This window comes from Talpa europaea (genome assembly GCF_964194135.1).
Source record: "Talpa europaea genome assembly, chromosome: 10".
In the NCBI taxonomy this organism is placed as follows: domain Eukaryota; kingdom Metazoa; phylum Chordata; class Mammalia; order Eulipotyphla; family Talpidae; genus Talpa; species Talpa europaea.
The window spans coordinates 91901188-91924449 of NC_140077.1; the positions used below are offsets into that span (position 1 = coordinate 91901188).

At 36.6% G+C, this 23262-nt stretch overlaps 1 protein-coding gene across 1 annotated transcript in view; it reads left to right on the forward strand.

The window, feature by feature from the left end:
- USH2A (usherin) overlaps positions 1 to 23262 on the forward strand; it is a gene marked incomplete at both ends in the record, with an annotated part of 619110 nt that overhangs the window by 354959 nt on the left and 240889 nt on the right. Inside the window, 2 exon segments of the mRNA XM_084245562.1 lie at positions 22623 to 22757; positions 22760 to 22801. Of these exon segments, the coding sequence (XP_084101688.1) occupies positions 22623 to 22757; positions 22760 to 22801 (177 nt within the window).

A 23262-nucleotide genomic window follows, 5' to 3' on the forward strand; every position in this document is an offset into this window, starting at 1 on the left:
TTGGAAGCAATTACAAGATTTGACTTAAAGAGTTCGGCGGTGTGTGCGCAAGTCTGGGATAGGAGGGATTTGAGGTTGGAAGCCAGGAGATCGTCTTGGGATGGACCCCAGGAAGTTCATGTCATTGGTTTGCCGTCACTAGAGCTCTGATATCCACTGTTAAGTAAAAGGATTTCCGATCTTAGCTAGTCTTGACACCACTCCACAGCTGGATGACATTTACCCTGAGGCTAGGGAGGTCCGCTGGACTCTGCAAACAACAACTTAAACATTAATTCATGAAACTTATTTAAGATTTCAGCTGTTCATTAGATTTATACAAAGCTTATTGAATTGTCTAACAGCCAATTGGTTATTTCCTTGACATAAGGAAGAAGTGTATTTCATCCTTTTCCGTGATAGCTGCTAAAGAGGCGGTGATAGGGTGTGGAAGGTGAAAATTCAGTGGGTAGGAAGCCTACCCAGCCTCAAAGTGGATGTGCCTGCATCTTGGTCACTGTTTTGGAGTTCAGGAAATTGGGCCGTGTCAGGACAGCACTCACGTCCTGCAGTGCACATCACCCGAGGGACCAAATACAGACTTTATAAAGTTGATGTTAGATTTTGTGATAGCAGCACCTAGCAAAGTGTGATTTCTTTAAGGGCATTTACTTCTGAACAGGCATTATATTCACACATTATCACCATTTAAAAAGTAGAAAATCAGCATTAAAACTGCCAAAACTGTTGTTAAAGGAAAACACTGTGTTCCTTTTCTTATATCCTTCTAGAAAAAGTTTATATACTTGATATCTGTTTCCCCCATTTATGACTACATATAGTCTCCTTGTCCTCTCTCAAACAACACAGAATTACACAGACTGTTTAGTACTGTGACTTTTTTCCAACGTCATAATTTCACAGATTTGGTTGCACCCAGATCTCAATGAATTCCTGATTCTTTATCCAGCTCCATAGCGCACAGCGGCAGAGATACTACCATCATTGATTGACCAAGTTAGTTCCCTATTTGGGGCATTTAAGTTGTTTTTCCATTCCTTTGCTATTTCTTTTTTTGTTTTTAAGATTTATTTTTTTATGCATACAAGAACTGGGGTACAGGCCAGAGGTGGTGGGGGTGAGAGGATTCGCCAGAGACAGAGTGGGGAACAGAACAGGCAGATTGACTGAAATACACTGCTGAGGGGAGCAGTGGGCGAGTCAGGAGAGGTCTGCTGCACCATGTGGGTAGCTCCCTGGCTGGGGATCAAACTCATGCTGCAGTGGCTATGGACAGCTTCATAGGTTGCATCTTAACCCCTTGCACCACCAAGGAGGCCCTCCTTTGCTATTTCAAGGAATGCCTTAATGAATGAAGATCTGGTTGTGCCATTTCATACTAGTTGTGAGTGTATTGGTATGATAAGTGCCTTGAAATAATTTGCTTGGTCAAAGGAAATAGGACTCTGTAGCTCTGTAAGATCTGATCAACGTTCACCCCATGAAGGCCACACTGTCTGTGTTATCACAGGAGATCACCTATGTCATCTGAGCGTGTGGTCAATTTGATGTGTTAAAAATGGTATCTCACAGCAGCTCAAGTATCCATATCTATATTTGGATTTAGTTTGAACTTGTTTTCACATGTTTAAAAACCATATTTCTGTATCTGTGAATTCTTTACATGTATCTTTTGCCCGCATCCTTACTGGGTTTTAGGAGCTCTTTATGTTTTAGTGAAATCCGTTAGAAAAACATTTACATCCAACCAATTTGGGATTTGTGTACATGTAATTTATTATATAAGGACCAAGCCTCGTTTCATGTCCAGAAGATCATTCACTGTCTCAAAACCATTCATTAGATAATCCACATTTCCCCCACATGGTTTGAGTTGCTATTTTAAAAAAGTCCTAAATTTCTAAATTTATCTGTAAGTATATCTGGTCAGATGTGAAACTTTAGTAACATTATCATAGTCTTTTAATTACTAAAACTCTGGAATACATTTTGATGCCTATTAGATGTAGCCCCCCTCATATTCTCTTTACAGAATTTTCCTATTCCTCCATATTTTCTCTTAAACAACATTGGTAAGTTTCTACCTCACCCCCAGAAGTCCTGATGCTATTTTTATAAATATGATTTTGAATTTATAGGTTAGCTTGGTGGGATTAGTATCTCTACGATGTTGGGGTTCTATAATCTAAACATTAGATGTACTTTTTATTTGTCTTCTGTGTCTCTCACAAGAGCTTAAAGTTCTCTTCATATAGATCCTGCACATTTTCATTAAATTTATTCATTGATATGTTATTATGACATAATGTCACATAATCATATAAGACATACATGTTAGTAATTATATGACCTTTTAAAAATGATACTTCAGTTGACTCTCAGGTGTTTGTCATCAGAAAACCATGCTCTCACATTTTTAATCTACCTACATACAGAATGACCTTTCATCTAACTCAATAAGCATCTGTGGCTTTTTGGCTAAAATATTTGTTGTTACTTTCCCTAACACAGAAAAATTTTAAAGGTAGAAAAAGCTTGATTAATTAGACTGTCAACTAGTTTTTTTATAAACCAAATCTGAGGAGTATAAAATGGCACTGAAGATCAGGCCCAAAGGATCTCCACCTCTGTAGAATTTGCTAACAAATAGAAAAGACAAGACAGGCTAACCTGGCAAAGTCATTAAGTGTGTGAGGCAAGAGAGAAACCGGGAGGTTTGGATAAAAGGAACAGAGCGAATTGGGGGAAGAGTTTGGAAACAGGGGGCTTTATTCTTTGCTTCAGTGATGAATTAGAGTAACTTGAGTGTGAACAATAGTGAGAGACAGCATGAGCCCAAATAAGTATGAAGGGGAAAATGAACAGGTTGCCTGACCCACACTAGAACACGTTAGAATGTGCGTGCTGCCTTTTCTTAATGTCTACCATAAAAGCCAGACTAGCACTTTGTTCTCTAGGATTCTGCCTGATGTGAGACCGCCATTCAATTATAGGAACATATGATGCAAAGGAGGTTTTCTAGGGTCTGCAGGTGCATTTTACTGACCTGGAATAAGTGCTTTGCCCCATGGCTCTCAAGAGAGCATCCCCTCCTAGCCCAGGTGAGTAGCCAACTCCAGTGAATGGTTTGCAGCATCGTTGGTATTTTTTTCTCTCACATACATGAATTCATTGACAATTTCAATTATAGGTAACAGGTTGGTGAAAGTTCCTTGTGAAACATAGTGAGTGGTTGATTTCTTTTAAATAAAAAGAAGGTAAATGTAGAAATGAGAACTAAAAAATGGACAGCATAATCACAAAAACCTGGCTTACATCTAAGTCTTTTCAAAATTGTGAATTGTTGGTCTAATTAGCAAGTGTAAATAATGTGGGATGAGAATCTGTGGTTACACAATTATTTGATAAAGTTTCCCAAAAAACATTTTCATTTTCAATTACAAATATTATAAGATCTATAATTGTCAATAAGGAAAGGAGAAAGAAGATGAAATTATTTGGAAGTCCTAGAGATTATTTTTATCAATGCCAATCTCTCTGCTACTAGAGTAGATTCTTTACTTTCCTCACCCAGATCCCATTCTTAGTAGATAATAAAATGTCCTGCTTTTTTTCTTGAGCAGTTTTTGTAGAGTCCTATGCGAATAGTTGAATTCTTCATTATCCTTCCTTTTGAATGAATGGGGAAGTGATCTTCCTTGCTTGATAACCTGACAGATTGCTTTGTGTCTGGGTTTCTAAGGCAAAGCACCAGGGTGTGCTAATTGCTGAGTCCTTTGTGCACTGTTAACTCTCGTGTGCTCGGAAAAACTGGATTGCAGCTGAGTTTTCATCTTCAAATGCCTCGTTCTCCTAATTCCCTATTTTGTGTGGTGGCACAGAATAAAGATATTTATTGCAGAAAGAGGGAATGTGGATTCCTGAGGGGTAAAGAAATGTAAATGAAAATGATTCTTCAGTATTAGCAAAAAGAAATATCATTTCAGTTAAAAAAAAAAGCAGTTTTATAAGTTCATTTTGGTAAATTGAATCATGTTATTGATGTCTGAAAATTCTGCTTTATGAATGTAGAAAGGTACAAGGAATTGGTTTTGGAGATTTATTTTTCCAATGTGAATTCCTTGAATCAGAAATTACTCTTTTAAGAGGAAGAGTGGCTAGGCAGGGCTAGCGTAGGGACAGAGAGGAAGAAAGACAGGGAAGGAAGAGAGAGGAGGGAGGAAATCGTGACATTAACAATCAACAGACATTTTCTCTGTTTCAAGTAAGAATTAATTGTACTGAAAAAATTGGATCGTCTTGATAACTGTTTTTAAAAAAATAAATGGAAATTAGAAAAGAGCACATACATATGTTTACATGCAGTTGGGTTCATATGCATACAATGCACATGTGTAAATGCAGTAGTTATTTCTGAAGGTTGTATTAAGCATGGTTCATCTTTCCATTTTTTTCTTTTTCATGTTTCCTTCAACTTCCTTCTATTATTAAATTACCTACAATAAGTACACATTTCTTTTGCAATGAATTAGAAAAAGTTGCTAGGGAAAGCAGACAACTCCATAGCAAAATAATTTGGGGTAATCACAGGTGGAGATCTGGGCAGGGGGCTGAGTTCAAATCCCTGAGGTACAAACATGCTGAAGGATCAAAGGGTTCCCCCCTCCTCATTTCAGTGATTATCCAGGAAGCTCTTTCAGTAACTTGTGTAAGTTCAACTTTCCTTCTCACATTTTCCCTGTACCCCTTTCAATAGTAGTTGCCAGGAGGACTCCAATAAATAAAAGCCCTAAGGATATTGCTAGATAAGGGAATGAAATAGGATCTGTCAGAAAAATAAGACTGAGATGTGAAGAAGTTAGAGGATGGATAGCAGGAACATGGAGTTTGTTCTACAGAAGTAACATCTGGAAGGGGATTATTCTAGGTAGTAAAGATGGAGTGTGATAAGTGGGGTAGCCTCCACTTCCCAATCTCTGAGACTTTCCTCCTCTTATAACTGGAGTCCCCATCTCTTCCAAGACCAGTGTCATGTGTTTGATTATTGGCAACATTCCCATCTAGAAAGAAAAGAAAAGAGAGGGCACAGAAACTATACAGTGAAGAAAGTACTGCTGTGGCATATTTTTAACCACCTTAAAATACCTGCACCTGGAATAAGCTTATCTTCACCAGAAATAGTACTTTAGATCGTCAGTGTGTCCATGTACTATTAATCTCTCAAAATCTGGAAAAAATCAGGAAGATTCTGTCCGCCTTTCAAGGTTACCTAGGGTGATTTAGAGACCTTCACATGCAAGCTGATTCTCCAGATGCCTTTCCTCCCAGAATAAACTATGTTTTATAAAAAATCACTAAAGGGAAAAAAATAGAGAAGCCTGTGGTTTTTTTCATGGGAAGGTAAAACTCCAAAATATGTCTACCTGAGACCGCTCTGACTTGCAAGGAGTCTGCAGGAAGACTCGAGCTGTTAGGGAAGGGACAGCTTTGTTTTATAGTCCCTGGTGCCTGTGTTTTAGTGCGTGCTCTTTCGGAGTGGCGCTGGCAAGCACTGCAGTGTATCTCACATGCTGCCCTCCGGGAGTCCCGCCAGTGGGCGCGTTGTCCCAGTGCTGCAGTGCTGCTTGCAACTCGGAATCCTGTCGGAGAACTTTGTAGTTACTTGTCAGTCCGTGGGAAGACAAAGAAGCAGCTTCTTTTCCAGCCATTGGAATTCATTTCCCCGTAGTGACTGAGAGGGTCAGACGGCAGGAATTAGCTTGCCTGAGATCTTATTTGTGGGTGGAAGGGAGGAGCAGTAGGGAAAAGGAGGCTTCAATAGGCAGAGCCAAGTGGCTCATGACTGCCCACTTGTATTAGAACTACTTTTTCTGACTCCCCGGAGTTTTGAAGGAAAGGTATAGCACTGTCCTATTTTATTTTATTTTTTTCCTTCTATTAATTTTTTTAATTTTCTAATTTTATTACATTGTTGTTCAATTTTGTACGGTATTTGATTTCTCCCCTTAGGTGTAGTCCCCCTAAATATCCCACCATCACCTCACCTGTGAACTATCACCAAGGTCCGTGGTGCTCTTTCTACCTCTGTTTTGACCTCTTTTCCTCCACCTCCCCTGCTTCAAGTCTCACATCTATCGTTGCCTACAAGTTTTGTTTTATATTTGTTTGGTTTTGAACCTTTGTTCGCTTTCCCTATATTCTTCCTATAAATGATATCATCTGATATTTTTTCTTTTTTCCCTCTGACTTATTTCACCGAGCATAATCCCTTTCAGCTCTATCTATGCTGCCGCAAATGGGACTCAAAGTCTAAAATATCAGGGGATAGTATTTCATACACAAATATCCCTCCAGCACAGACACATTAAAGTCATTTTGCTTTTTTTTTTTTTTTCCGCATTAGACGTTACTGACCATGAGAAAATGAAGCAAAAGTCACATTATGGCATCTTGTGGGTTACAGACAACAATACCTGACCTCCCTCCCTGACTATCTCAGGTGCTGTTTTAAAATCAGCCTGGGGGGCACTAGCAGTAATAACTTAGGGAAAGGTTCTGCTGTCCAAAGCAAGTACTAATATGAAGAGCTGTGAGAATACAGTGGAAAGAGAGAACTTCACTTTCTCCCTATTTCTTTGGGAAGTAAATTTCTCTTGGGCCAAAAAGAAATTACAGTTAATATACTTTTGCATAAAGTTGTTACACATTTCTAGAGGAATAAATGCACATAAATAGAAACACAGAGAAAATGAGAAATGTTTTACTTGGAATTAAAAATCATTTGCTGTATTGTTGGTGAAAACATGAATTGGCAGTAATGAGGTATACGCCATTTCTAACATTTGGCTACTAAATAGACACCCACTGGGTCTATTGACACGTCTGATTGTATATCATGTCATGGCCAATGAAGCTATAGAAATGTGTAATTAGAACATATTCTTCCACCAGAATGGAGTTTAAGCATTAATTCATCAAACTTACTTAAGAACTCATCTGTTCTCCTCACTCACACAGCAGCTTATTGAATTTGTGTCTCATATCTAATTGGCTATTTTCTTGACATAATGAACAAGTACATACTCTGTACTGTTGTGTATGTTGAAGTGACCAGGTAATGAAGAAATGAAGGCCAGTCTCAGCCCTGGGCTGCAGACTGAGTCATGGAGTGAGTCCACGGACACATGAAAGAACATGAAATTTCTGTGTTTTTGTGCCTTAAATGCATGTTTCAAACTCCGCAAAGCATCTTTGGGTAGGAATCTCTCCATTCTTCTACTTCAGGAAAGGAGATCGTTAGATGGGGAGGTCATCGGCATTTCACCTCCCAAATGATTTATCTTTGACTTTGAAAGACTTTGTATAGTTAAAAAAAATATATCAAATTCCCCTTTTTCAAAAGGGAAAGCACTTAAAGCACTTCCAAATGCCCAGACAATTTCAGACTCACACTGTGGCTCATTTGAGGATTTCTGGTAGGTGCATAACCAGAGTCACACAGGGCCACTGCTAGGGGGCAGGTACATATTTTGTATTGATAGATACCTCTCAGACACTCTTTCACAGCACGGCTTCAATGCTGGCTGAATAGAGAGCAATATTTGAATCCATTTTTAGATATTTGTAGAATGTAAGTGTAACCATTCTACCTAATTATCTGAATACTGCATAAGGGGGTTCATGATATGGTGTATGTTAGCTATAAATTAATATTGGTGGAAAATGAAAATAAATTAGCACTTTAGGGCTGGTATCCTCCCTCAACCTCTGGGACAGAGCCCTACAGCAAGGATCCTGTCCTTGACTCTTGAGCTTCTCTTTTGGGGTCTGGGCATGAACCCCTGGACTGATGATGGGTCTTCATTATCATATACAATTATGAGGATCAAAAATCTCACATGTTCACCCTTTAGAAAGCACTATTCGATGATCCCTCCTGTAGTTCTACAGAAGTTGTTTTTGGTGTACAGCAAAACCTTGAGAGATATCAGAGGAACTTTTGAACATAAGGAATTATAGAATTCAATTTAGATATTTGTTCACTCATTTGTTTATGCCACAAACATATGTAGTTTGCATGGAATAAGAAAGAAATGATGATCAGGGATTGGGCTCTAAGATGTGATCATGCATAGAAGGGACTTGCAGCTGATAAAGGGAATTAGAAATTAAACAAATAATCCCATGAAAAAAATGGTAAGTTTTAATAAGGATTTAAGTGAAAGTATATATCACTAGAGTCACATCAGGAAACAATTTAAATTAGAATGTTAGGGATACGTTTTTGGCAGGCTACATTTACAATAACATTTAGGCACTAATTCAAAAGAATACAGGAAAGAAGATTCCAGAGGGAATGGCATTTGGGAAGTACAGGAGAAAGATAACATTTTGCAAGGTTTAAGTTAAAGAAGGACAGTGTGACTGGGACAGAGGAAGAGAACCGCATAAGATGAAACTGAAACTGAAAATATTAAACAGGACCAACTCCAAGTTCAACTCTATAGGCTAAGTGAAGTATGCTTGCATAGGAAGGACTGTGGTGAATATAAAGGATTTTCAGTGTCTGTTCAGTTGTTATACAGATGAAATCACTTAAATTTATTTATTATTCTACTTTTTAAACATTTACTTATTTATGCATACAAGAACTGGGGTCTAGGACAGAGGTGAGGGAGGGGGTAAGAGGATTCACGAGGGAGATAGTGGGGAGCAAGTACTGGTGGATCTACTAAAATCACTGTTGAGGGGAGCAGTGGGAAAGACAGGAAAGGTCTATTGCACAATGTGGTTAGCTCCCTGGCTGGGTATCAAACTCATGCCACAGTGGCTGGCGATAGGTTGATAACACTGAGATTTAACCCCTGTGCCACCAGGGAGGCCCCTCACTTAAATTTAGTAGTCATATGTTTAGATGGGAATTATTTTTCTTCACACATTTTTTTTTTCTGAAAATAATACTAATTATGAATGGGTTATATTTTAGTTTGGCATCTAGTCTTTTTTCCTATGGAGATCTACGAATATGGATACATATGCTTATGCATGTGTATTTGAGATCTTATTACAAATACATCTTGTATCCTACTTGATTCATTTCTCAATATATCATGAGTATTTCTACATAATGTAAAAAACATTCATAAAAAGCATTCTCAATGAGTACAAAATATGCCATAGTATGGATGCATCAAAATATATGAGGGTATTTAGGTTTATTATTTTTAATATCTAAAAGAATACTTACTGTTATCAATTTACATATAAATTCTAATATATTCCTAATATGTAAATATGTATTGCTAGAATGGAATTGTTAGTTTGGAAATATTTTTTGAGTCTCGATATGCATTGGCAAAAAAGGCTTTCAAAAAAAATTCATCAACTCACATGTTTCCTAACAGTATACAAATATATTCATCTTTCTGTAATTGCACTATTTGACAGGTAAAAACTGCAGGCTGCTTCTATTTGCATTTCTTTTATAGCTATTGAGATCACACATTTTCCATATGCTTACTGTTTATTTGTTTGCTTTTCTTAGTTGTCTGTTCATACACTTTGCCCAGGAGATTTTGGCAGTTTTTATTCAGCTCTAATTGACTGGCAGCTTAAATCACATGATTGTCAAGTATTTTATTCAGTGTATCTTATTAGTGTGTTTATGAGATTTAGCAAATGAAGTGTGTTTTAGATTTTTGATAATGAAATCTCAAAAATTTTGTAAAAATACTTTCTCCACATTGAAACATGTATGTGACTCATCTTCCTAAATTTATCAGAGATTTCAATTTATATCTTTGACAGTGTTTATTTCTAGGCTGTTTATGCCTCCTATCTTTTTCTGCTTCTCTTCACCCATTTCTCTTTCATTCATTTCTATGGCAGTATAATCTTTGTGCTTTCAGCCACAAATATTTAGGAACTATTTTTGTATCCTTTAGGTGACATTCCATTCTACTCCATCTAGCTTATTACTTATTTTTATTAAAACATCTTTGTTCTATATGTACCTTCTTCCAACTATACATTAAATTGAGCACTGGTATTTTTAATGGACTCTCATTCTTATAATTAATTTTTGAGAAATTCACAACTTCAAATATATCTCACGCAGAAATGCATTATGAAATTTTACACTTAGGCATTTTCTCTCTCACAGTAATTTTTTGTTATTTTTTGTTCATAAAGACCTCATAATTCTTGTTAGTATTATGTCCAGGCACTATAATTTTGTGTATCAGGAAAAGAAGTGATGAATGAAGACAAATGAAAGAAAAATGTGATGGAGACTGGAACATGTGACATCTTATAGCTAAAATATTGGAAGATTTTTAGGAAACCTCCAAACTCCAAACTCGCAGAGACTTGGGAACAAAAAAATAGATTTCATTAAGCTTCGAATGTTAATAATCTTGAGCCTTAGCTTCTTTCAGAAGTGTGACCAATTGCAATTACTGTTTATCATCATCTTGCTTTTCACTTGAATCCCTTATATTTAAAGTGGTTCATTTTCACTTTTCCTTAATAATTTATTCCTTTACAATGGTGGTTTCTTATGATCTTTTTGGCTTGAATTTTGTTTCCTGCTTAATGATACACTCTATCTGACACACATGTAAAAGTTATATTAGAAAAAAAATTATGCTACCATATAATTATGTACCATCCAATAGAATTAAGTTATGTGACATTGTAAATAGTAACATGGTTAATTTTTGAAGCCTTTTTATGCCAATGAGGATGAAGTTACTTTGAAAATTTATATACTTTCATTAAATGCCAAGAGAGTACAAACCAAACACATCAATGGACTCTTTATAGCAGTTTCTTCCAAGGAGTTCTGGAATTAGCTGTCTTAAGACTATGGGTTCAATAGAATGTATTGAACAGAATCTGTATGTTCAAGGAGTGGAAGTTTTATTTTGTATGACTGTGGAAGCAGATCTTGTAATAATAAGGAGATTTTCCATTGGTTTAGGATGACAGTGGGTCTGTATTTTTAGTGCGAATTCTAATTTTCCTTTTAGCACAATACAAAAATGTCCTCCAATAGATACATAATGTGAGCCACATATGTAATTTTGAATTTTCTAGTATGCACATTAAAAAGTAAATAAAAAGAAACTGTTGAGATTACTTCAATAGTATATTTCATATAAACCAAAGCCCAAAATATTTTCATTTCAACATATAATCAGAATCTGAACATTATTAATGAGATAAAACATTATTTTTTGTCATACTAAGCCTATGTGTATATTTCATATTTAGAGCACTCTTCAATTCAGATGATCATCTTGATCAGAACTATTTTATCTGTGTTTAGTTTTCATAGTTTTCAGATAAAAAACTAGATTCTCATACCAACACATCTAAAATTTTTCCAATCAATAAATCAATGATTAATTGTTAATTAAAATTAAATAAAATTAGAAATTCCATTTCTTCATCACACTAGTCACAGTTCCAGTGCCCAATGACCGAATGCAGGTAGCAGTATAAAATTGGACGGTAAGGTTTAAACATGTATCTCCCCTGTGTAAGAGATCAACACAAGTGGAAAAGTTAAAAGTCAAACTGATATCCAACTCTTGGGGATATTTTGCATTTGGGATATCAAAGGAAGTGAGATCAATGATAGTTTTTCTTCTCATTGAATCAACTGATTGGCTAGTTGACTCAAATGGTAGAATAAACAGTTGTTTTGTTTTACTTCTGTATATAAATTATCTGAATTTTTCCTAGGTCCTTTCGTTTTCTTTAAGGCAAATGTTTGCATGAACCTTAATTATGCTGAAAGCTGCCTCCCCTGGATATCCGAGTTACCCAGGAGACAACCCTTGATTTAGCTGTTGTTCACTAAATTCTTAGTAAAATTTAGAACACCTCTATTAAGGGAAAAAATTAAATGTCATTAATGTGACACCATATTTTGTTCTTGCTTCTCAGTTGTCTTATAAATCATATAAATAAGTACAATAAACATTTATTGAATGATTTCATAATATTTTGGATCTGCAGGTCCATCATTTGTAATGACACATAGAAGTTGGCCTAGGAAACCTAGGAGTATGTCATATGTCAAATGACACCCTCCATCAAGTTATGAGGGCATTTCTTTCCCAGCCTTACAACTCAGTATAATGGCACTTGGCAGTATTGGCATTTCTGATATGACTTCTTTTGGCCAGCTCAGCATTCTTAAAAAATAAATAGTTTTTTCACTCTGTGATTGAAAGGGTTAAATAGTACCAATTCATTACTGCTCACAAAAGGATTTATTTTGTTCTCATAAATCAGTTTTATTCCACATTTTTATTATTCCCTTGGGTGAACTACTCCAATTGAAATCAATACAAGTGCAAGTGACACAATCAATCTCGATATTTGATTATGGATTGGAGATCCCCAGGTCTGCTTTTTACCCAGTTTCTTTCTGATCATCTCCCCAAAGAACTGAATATTTTTATTGGCATCTATGACTTATGAACATGTTTATAAAGCAGATAATAATCTTTATTTGTATACTGATAATAGAAGGCTAAAGGATTATGAGGATTAAAAGGTAAAGACAACATATGCAATTTATACTATTGTTAATAAACTGTTCACATCTCTCAATATGTCTTTAGGTGAAGTGTTTTAAAACAATTTTATTCTTTTAAAAAACAATACAATAATAGACTCTAAAATGCATTTTTAGCTGTTTTAGATAAGTGTGTGTATTTCCAATGACAGAGGTGCTGCAGAATTTCACAGAACAATTTTAGAGCTGAACCACACGAACTGATCTTGGTTAACAGTGAGAACACAGTTCAGGTGAATAAATTGCCTTTGAAGGAATTCAAGCTGGTTCTTTTCATTTCTATAATTATCCAGACTGGAACGCTACCATCTGGGGGGCTTAAGGAGAAAAACAGTTCAACTTTCAATTAGAGAGCAGAATGGATGAAGTTGTTGCTCAGGAGGGCAGCATTTATATATCAAAACTCTCTTTGCTTTACTAACAAATTTATATCTTATGATCCTTTACATATTGAATGCTTATTTGGGGACTCAGGTACCACATTATAGTTCTCTTGCCTCTGACACTGGCCACCTGTTTTTGGCTCTGAAGCCAAATTTTTGCATCAGCACAATTAAACCATTTCATAATTCCTTTTCTTATTTTTAGAATAAGGCAATATTTGGTACACTGATCTAATTAAATCCTTAAAATAAATCCAAAAGCAATGTTAATACTACATTTTCTTGTGTCACAAATAACAATAATTTAGCCTTAATCACTGACTTGCTTTCCCAAAGATTTGTAGGAAGGATATTTTTATATTTTGGGCAGATTGCCTCTGAAAGGCACATAACTTTGAATTTTTTTTTAAAAAAGTCTTTCATAAGTGGTTGAAATAGTAAGACCATCCTTCTTGCAACCAAAGTGTCACTATTTTGAGTTGCTTTAACTAAGCCTTTGGACCAGCAGCTGTCACTGAAGTCAGAGCAAATGCACTTGGATTTCCATTTGCAAACTTCCTGGGCAAGTGTAAGTAAGGACTATCTGGTACATTTTCTTCCTGCTGCTTTCCTTTTCAGAAATTTGTATTTGTAACTATTGAATAATAAAAGTCACTCAAAGCATTATTGATGGTAACTTGCTGTAATCTAAGACAGGTCTCTATTGCTAAAGTGTTCTTTCCACATACCCTTTCCACTCTTTAGAAAGGGTGACTCAAAAAAAATTAATATAGAAATTAGAAATGACTCAATTCAAAAAGGCTGAACTTTCTAAAGATATACTCGAGTTTTCATTGCTTAACTGAGAGGTTAGCTAATTCTGTTAAGGGCTAGTGAGTAAACATTTTAGATTTTGCAGGTAATATGATCTCTGCCACAACTACTCAGCTGTGCAGTATAGCGAGACAATGCGTAGGAGTGTCTGTGTTCTAATGAACTTTATTTATAGGCACAAAGAGTTGGCCAGATTTTGTCTGTAGGTCATAGTTGGTGGATCTCTGCTTTCATTATAATTTATATAGACATTTATGCAAAAGTTATCTATCTTCCTTGAATACTACCTTTACATGATTCTTTTGCTTTTATAAAGTCTGTACATGCAGACTTAAAAATCTACACAATCTAGAAAAATAACACTCATTAAAATCCCACTGTCTATAAATAACCAACAATAATAAATGGTGAACATCTTTCAGACCTTTCTCAGCTCATAAGTGCTTTCTTAGTAGCAAGGAATGGGAGCCACATTGGTCAGTTAAGGCAAAAATGAACTATTGTGAGAGAAATCAGCAGTTCAAGAAGTTGTCAGAGAGCGAGGGGACAAACTTATGTGGAAACTAGACAGGCTCAGTCTCAGGTAAGCACACCAGGACATCTCCAGGTCCCTGGCAGATTTCAGCTCTGCTTCTGCACTCTCAGTCATTCTAGAGACAGCTAGGAGAATCCCTAACTGGTCCTGACTCATCGTTTCACTCCATCATGTGTTTTAGTCCCCTGTTGGAAATATCTGATTGGCAATTCTGTGGTCAAAGGCCCACTTGAGCTTCAGCTGTCCTTTCATTAAAAAAAAAAAATCAAAAAACCCTAAATTACTTTTCTGATCATTTTCTTTCCACACATCTATCATCTCCTGTCTGTCTTGATCTTTTTTCTTTTGGCTTGCTTGCTACTATCTCTGGGCTTTCCATTGTACCATTGATTCAGTTTTTAGCTGTTTCTATTCTCTTGCCTGCTTTATCTAATTTGTTCATTAAATACTTATTTTTTTTCCTAATTTCAAATTTGTTTCACTAGCTCTGCAATATTCTTTTTTCATCTTATAGGGGATATGTATCATCCATCCCCATCCCCGCCCCCAGATCTGGGTGGTTAATTTGTCTTTTTATGTTGGGATCCTTTCTTTCCTTTCAGCTATATGCATACATGCATGCATATTGAGTATGTCATTTCTTCCTCCAAATACATCTTGCTTATGCCTTGTGTGCTCTGCTTTGTTTAAACTTTGCATTTCTTCTGAACACTGCCTACTGCTTCTTGTCATTCCTGATTCTAGTTAGTCTCCCCTCAACCTAAACCTTGAGATTGGGATGTTGCTGTCAATGCATTTGTCTGCATTTATGGGTAGGGGACCTGGAATGGAATAGAGGGTGTGGATGGATGTTATGCCCAGAATTCTAGAGGATCTCGTTTCTCTGTCTCCTCTGAGTTCCCATTAAACATCCTGTGTAACAACACCCACTCTGTTCACTCACACACAGCTACTCCTAGGATCACCGGTTTCTTCCTCCCAGTCAAAATATTAGTTGATAGGACAACCAGCTTTGACCACTCTTCCTGTCTCTATAGACTCAGTTCATTTCCTATCAAACTGAAACAGATAAGAAAAAGTCCCCAGATTCTCCAGGGTCAATAGTCTTTCCTCTAAGAGCAGAGACAGGAACACTGCTCAGCATGAATTGACCATGTCTGTCTTGAGCTCTGAGTTTCTGATATTGCCATTAAGTTGTTCCCTTTCCCGTCTACAATTGCTACAGGATTTTTCAGCTGTTTTCATTAGTCATTATTATTAGTACACTCCCACTTTGTATCCATTTATTATTTAAAAGGATAATTCTGTGAAACTAGCCCTTAATTTATCCATCCTTCTCCCAAAACATAAACTTTTGAGAGTTCATGAGTTATTCTAAAATCTCAGCAAGGTGGCTCATGTCCACAGTGTAGAATCTGTGACTCTCAGACACCATCTTGTCAACTGCTCTTTCCTTGCACGCTTGTCCTGTGCAACACCTTACTCTTGTATGTGGCCGAATCCTGTGACTTGTGACTAGACAATAGACCATGCAGTGGGGATGGAGTGTTAGTTTTGTGGTGACATTCCATAGGAGGATAACCCATCTTGCCAGGGGCCTCTTTCCCTTAGTGGCTTTGAAACACAATCACAGTCATGTTGGGGAGATCCAGGTAGGCAGGAAGTGAGGGCAACCTCCAGCCAACAGCCTGCTAGGAACTAAGGCTGCCACTGCACCTGCACTGGAGGAAATCCTTGCCAGGAGAACCCTGAGGTGGGGATTCATGTAAGGATTCATGTAAGCTGTGCCCAGACTCCTGACCCACAGAAACATTGAGAAAAAAATATGTCATTTGAGCTGCAAAGTTTGTGGTAACGTCATTACACAATAATGGAGCTCTGGTTCAGGAATACAGGGCTGTTGACGCAGCAAATAAAGCAGGAAGTCATCACCAGTCAAGGATGATATCTTCTCACCCAATGACTATGCTCCCAAAGGACTGTCCTCCTTTAGTGGAGGGTCTTTCTCAAGCACATATATCTAAAGGTATCCCCCACATTTTGAAAGTATGCATAATGCCACTTCATCTTTATGAAAGACCTACATTAGTCCCTGTTTTCAGTAACACAAAGAAATCCAAAGAGGATATTCACTTCTATGACAACAAGAAAAGGCAAAACCAGAGTCTGGCATTGGATTCACAGCAGTGGTTCCAGAAGCAATGCACCCTCAAGGCGCACAGAATAAAAGCAACCCTGCCAAGCTCCCTCCCCAGACTTCCTTTCTGCAGGCTGAATATGTAATGTAATATTATGGCTTTCACTAGAGGCCTGTTGATTTTAGGTTTTATGAATTATTTGGAATAATTTTATAGGTTATTTTTGGGATATGGGAACACTCATATTTGTTTCCATATAAAGCTTCTTTGCTTCAAGCAGGTGTGGCTTACAAGTTTCGCTAGGAACGCTCTACTGTATGTTCATATTGCAGGGGAGGTCTATGACCACAAAGAAAATCATAACCATTTCATTAAGAATTGGTGGTAGATTTCCCTGGGATCAATAATGACCATTATTTATCTATTTCACCGCAGGACTTGGACTCAGCATGATCAGTGTGTTTTTTAAATTCTGCTAGACTCTAGAAGTGATCAACTAGTGCTGTTCATGCCCAGTGTTTAGTTGGGGATCAGCAGAACACTTTCTAGGGGAGCAAATGTACCCAAATAGCCCTTAGCTGATTGAACTAATAGCAATAGTTTGTTCATTTGGGGAAACTAGTTCTTAGTCCAAATTGGGGCGGGGGAAGGGTCAGAGTAGCAAGAAAAAAATCTGAATCCTGAGTACAACACAGTTGATGAAAACCAATTACACTTCCCTAATTTACTACAATCCTAACATATTGGTTGAGTTGCTCAAACACCCTGTACATATAATTCTTTCCTGATGTTAATGAAACGAGATCCATTTAGGAAAATCTGGCCGTTGTACATAGTAAAATCGATGAGAAGAAACCATGTAACCATTTCTTACATGGTATTTAAAATATTTAGAAGGGAATTGTGCCACACAAGGCATGCTGCTGTGCTCACAATTTTTAAATATCAAAACAAACAGGATGTCACAGGGCTATTCTTGCTCTGGCATCAGCATGGAGGCAGGTCACAGCAAATGTTTCCAAAGCATCTTTTGACGTTGATGAGATATTCTACATATGTTTTTCCTGAACCACAACAGTCCTTCTAGCAGAATGACCACTTCAGAAAGGAGGCAAAGAAACACCTTGTATTGGATGACAATTAAAAATCATGCCAGAGTAATTGCTATCGCAGCAAGAAATAGGGTCGCTACATGGGCTCTGTACTGCCCACAGGCCTAACTGGCCACTAATTTATTTCCCTTTCAAAATGTTCAGTGAAAAAGACAATGAGGCAGGTACCTACCTATCTACTGATATTTTCTACACTGGAAAAAATTTAAGGGCAGAAATAGAGCCCTTTCTCCATAGGTTGACTTAAAAATAAACAAATACCTGCCATCTTTCAGATCTTTACCAATATGGGATCTACTAGAATAATAATGGAATTTGGAGGATGCTCTAGCCTTTGGGGTAAAATAATTTGAAATAATATCCTTGGAAAGAATAAATAGAAGTCACTTAAATATTAATACCTGCTATCTAGAGTGATCAGAATTCTTAGCTCACAATAAAGGACTTATTTGCCCCTTTGCCCTGATATGCATCACTCACCTCACTGTCTTTTGATTTGAGTATTGGCAGAATTCTGTGACAGTGAGGTGGAGCTCAGGAACACTAAAATTGAGACCTCAATATAGGAAAAACACAGCATTTTCTTTTTAAGGCAGGAAGTGGGAAAATTGGTTAACACCTTTTCTACCTTAAGGTGTGATTGGATTCAGAAAAGGGCTAACTTAAATCAGAAGCAGGGCTGACATATAAAATCCTCACAAGGTAACAGGAATCCGTTTGGTTTGTTCTATGTCATTTCTCATTATAATCTTTGTCGTGAGAATGGATTCATGTTGTACCATTTTCTGTTCTTGTTACTATCTTTGTCACATGAATAAGATATCAGGATGTTAATGTCTGGCATACAGCCTTCAGTGATGGCGGGACCATACAGGACTACGCTGACCTTTGCAATATTATGTATTCTGATTGGCTGTTCATTTCACCTCTTTCCCACAAGTTAATAAGGCTGTAAAAAGGAGAAATGGCCAGCCAGTCAAATTATAGAATATTGAAAAGGTCAAAGCAGTACAGCACAAAGGAAAAAAAAAATTATGGAATATATGATGCATTAAAATTCTTGTGACAATGATTATAACAAGAATGGGAAAGGAAACCCACTTATGTTATTTCAATCTGGAGAACCCCATAGGGTGGTATTCCCAAGACTGAAATCATTCACGCATCCCTGAATCATAGACGTGAAAATATCTATTTGTGCTGGATTTTGCTTAAAAAATTATTATCTTGGAAATATCCTACTATTCAACAAATGAGAAGCTTAAGATTTTAGCCTTTGAAAGTGGGCATTTGTGTGGTTAATATTTTAATAGGACTTCTGGTTGAAGCTGATGTAAAGTTTCCCTACAAGTGAAATCTGTTGGGCATGAGATTTATCTTGGTTTTTCCTTCATTTAACACTTTTTCTTTAAATCAAAATAGAAATATAAGACTGATTGAATTAACCTCTTTGAAAATCCTTTAGAATGTGAACTATCCACACCATGTAGAACTTCAAAATGCAACATGTACTGTACAAAACTTGGTTTTTTTCTTATGATACTTATTGTCAGCCAGTACACTAAGAGTCTCTTTTTCTGCATCTTCAGTAGCTAGAGAGTGAGAGAGAGAGCGGAGGTTCTGAAGTTATGGTTCTCAGATGTGCAATAATGATTATTCATTCTTAAAATGATTTCATGCATATTTTGAAATTTCTTATGGAATAACTGTAGTAGATTTTGTAGACTGTAAAGACAGATTTAAAAGTTAGCTTTACACTTTCTAAAGATGCACTATTTGACTAATAGAGTAAACATCTTATAGCCTAAAGCTAGAATCTAAATACATGATTAATAAGGATGCCAAGTACAACCTAATTATTTTTGGAAGCTGAGAAACTGAATTTTGATCATTATTCTAAGACCAACTGGAACATGGATGAAATAACCCCATGGTCAGCAAGTAGCTCAGCATGCTTAAGTGTCACGTGATCCCTGGACCCCACCCTCTGCTACTCAGTACATTCAGAATGGAATTCACTTATGTGAATATGTATGAAGTCCCCCAGATGATTTTGACATAAGTGAAGCCCCAACCCCTGATATAGACACCCCATCCTGCAAAGAACTTAGTAACCTCCAGGCCAAGCCCAAGGAGTCAGAACACAGCCAAAGAGCATGGATGAGGAAACTCAAGTTCAAACTCACAGTGCCTGGGAGTGGGGTGGTGGAGAGTTGTTCCAGAAAGGCAGAAGCCTAACCAGGCCTGCACTATCCACTTATACTTACAAATGGGGTCAGCACGGAGGGCAACCAGAGAGGAATGGTCACCTGTGATAGGAAGTGCTTATCGTCGTTACCATTTTCTAACTTGATTCTTGAAGCTGAACCAACGGGGCTGCATTTTCCAGCCCATTGAAAACAGAGTTTTTACAGGCAAAGTGGCAAAGCACAACCCTTCCAAAAGGGGGAAGGGAGGCTTGCTTTGTAAGGCTCCTCTCAATATGGAGGAGCTCACGTGGGTAAAGTTCACAGAGGGGAATGAAGGCAGGAAGAATGAAGATCTGAAATTGTGGACCCTGGTGGGATTTTGAACAGTCATTTTTGAGCTTGACTGAAGGTGGAGATCCTTTTGTTGTTCCTGGGCTGTGACTGGAGCTGTTTTGCTGGCTAAGAGATACATTCGACTCACTCAGCTGCAAGGCTCCTGGAGATGTACATGTTCTTTTTTTGAGCTGAACAAAATGGTTATGTAATTGCATACTTCTCATAATTATTGAGTAATTATATACTTCTTATAATTACTGAGTAATCATTGTTCTATAACTAGAACTTAATGTTACAACTAATTGTATAATTACCACGTATTAATGTTATCTGGGAAACTTCGAATAAAGTGGCACTTATTATATTTCCTCCTGCCACACACCATTTTCAAAGCTAGCAATAGTGTTTTTTTTTCTAGCTAGAAATTTGCTTCCAAAACAAACAAACAAAATGCAAAGGAAAAAAAAACTCCAATATTATAACATTAAATGTTTACTCATTGATCTTACATCTGTACCTGACTTGGCATTTATAAAAAATTGTGTTCTCTTGGCTAATTTTGGAATTTTCATTGTTATCTTGGAATTTTCAACCTGTGTCAGATATGCACAGTTATACTACTTTAGAAGCAATTGAACATCTGTCTGGGTCTCCTAGGATAAGCTGACCTTTATGAAATTTTACAACTGGGCATGTGATAACACAGCATTTGTCTCAGCTATGGCTGAAAGTGGTTCCAAGGAGCTAGATAGTATGGGAATGAGAGATCTTCAGATGTGCATTAGGTGATTTGCTCTCACAGTGGTTAGAAGGATTTGTGTTTAAACTTACCTGTCTAGGAACCATGTCTTAGACATTTGGGGCATCTTCTTATTAATGCCTATCAAAGGCTACTCCCTGAATGCAATAACAGCTCAGTGTTCTATCAAATCAAGCTGATTAATTGTAAAGAATTTATGAAAGCCATTATGGCATAATTTAAAAATATCTTCTCAATGTAGCATGAAAATATCAAAGTTTACTTTGCAGGTTTCAGAACTCCTTGCTAATATGTGTTACACATATGGAGCTATCCCTTGTCTGTTTTCATTTTAGAAACTTAAAGTCATTCTTTAACTGCAAAGGTCTTTACTTCTTTTACTGAATACGAATAGAAGTTATTATTCTCAAGTTTTAGCCTATAGGTACCATTTATTCACTTTGGAATAAACCCCTCCTTTGGATATGCCAATTTTAAGTTCACAGTAATAAATTCTGTAAGACTACAGTTTTCTTCTGGCCATGGAGAATACTTATACCTGTGTATTTTGCAGCAATAAAATTTTCAATAGCATCTTCCATTCCAAGTCATTATAAATATGTTTTTTTTTTAATTTTATATATTTTTAAAGTTTTTGCCCACCTTGCCCACATTTCGTGAAAATGCTCCTAAGTAGAGAAAAAAATACCTCTTTATATCATTTGGTCTTTATTCATTTCAGAGTTTGAAGAATAATCTAAGAATGGTATAGTGGTAGTAGATGAGATTTGCGTTTTGTTAATTGGAAGACCTTAGAATTTTGATTATATATTGTTGGATGGGAGCGAAGAGAATATTAGGATTTGCTATTGAGAAAGTAAAATGTAGGCTGTATAACTCTTAATCACTTGCTACTTCTAAATGCTTGTTTGAACTTCACAGTATATGTATGGATTACAACAATTTCAGCATCCAGCTTCCACAGTTCTTGCTGCTGTAGATGAAGATTTATTGTATGTTGTTTATTGCAAAGAAATAATCTCACTTAATGTTCACAATAACGTTGACTCAAAGTATTTCCACCCCCAGTTCATGGAGGTGGAACCCAAGGTTTACAAATATATAATTTAGCAAAGACCACTGTACTAAAGGATGACAAACCAAGGTTCAAATGCAGAACTCCCTGGCAATCAAACTTATGTACTTTCCTTTGCACTATACTATGCTACTGAACTGTGATAAAATATATTTTGTATAAATATGGCAACCATTGCATTCAGTTTACTGTGCAATGCAAGATCACTTTTCACATGTGGCCAGAACATTCTATTTGGGGGATTATAGGGGAAAGAGAGTGATTTCCTCCAGTCTGCACATCAAAGAAAATTCAAGGATTTGAAAAGCTTCACACGATTGTAAATAATCTATCAAGTGATCAATTTGTATGTCTGCATAGTATTTTGAAGTTATATACATGGTACTTATGACAGGGCTTTATATTATCTTAGAATATCAGTCCCATTATCTGTTCCCTGTGATGAATAATTAAAGAAAACAATGTTAACTCAGGGAACATTTTACTCACAAAATAGTAAAATAAAAGTATACCCATTGGCAGTAGCTCAGTAATACTTCTCTGGCAGGGTGTGAGGGGATGGGTATGTGTATTATTACGGTTCTATTTAGTAGAGCATAACATGTATTTAGGAACTCAAAATAATATACACATGGTAGTAGGAAAGAGTAGTTAAATGTGCACTAATTTTAATAATTCTCTTCTTTAATCAGCATACAATAACCACACTCTTCTGAGTGGCTCACAAATCATACACAGTGATGATGAGAGCAAACTTTGTGTGCCCATAGATGGCTTAGATACTTTTACTAACTACACAGTACAGGTAGAGGCTTCAAACAGCCACGGCAGCTAACAGGTGATCCCATAGCTATTACAATGCCATCTGGGGGTAAGTCTATGAAGAATGGTGGTATCTAATTTTATACAAATGTTTTAGATCTAAATCTCCAATGAACTTACTTATTGTTATAATTAATTTTTTAAAGAACTTAAAGACTCAATTGTCTTGCTAGTGGCTTTGGTTGTTGTCTTATTTTATTGCATTGGGGCACTTATTAATATTGATTTATTGTTTTGTTGGGAATGTTGCATTGTGTAGGGTATATGGAGACACAAACACACACACACACACACACACACACATATCTTGCTTCTTGCATGTTAAAGAAGCCTGGAAATGCTTTTGGGTTTTAGACTTCACTTAAATTCAAAATTTGTATTTCTAATTTGAGTTTTAATTTTCTAATATGAAGAATTCTTTCTCCGGGCTTTTGAAGAACTTGTTTAAATCTCTATTAATCCTTTCCATTTGATGAAAAATTAAATGAGTAAATAAAAAGGCAGAACACA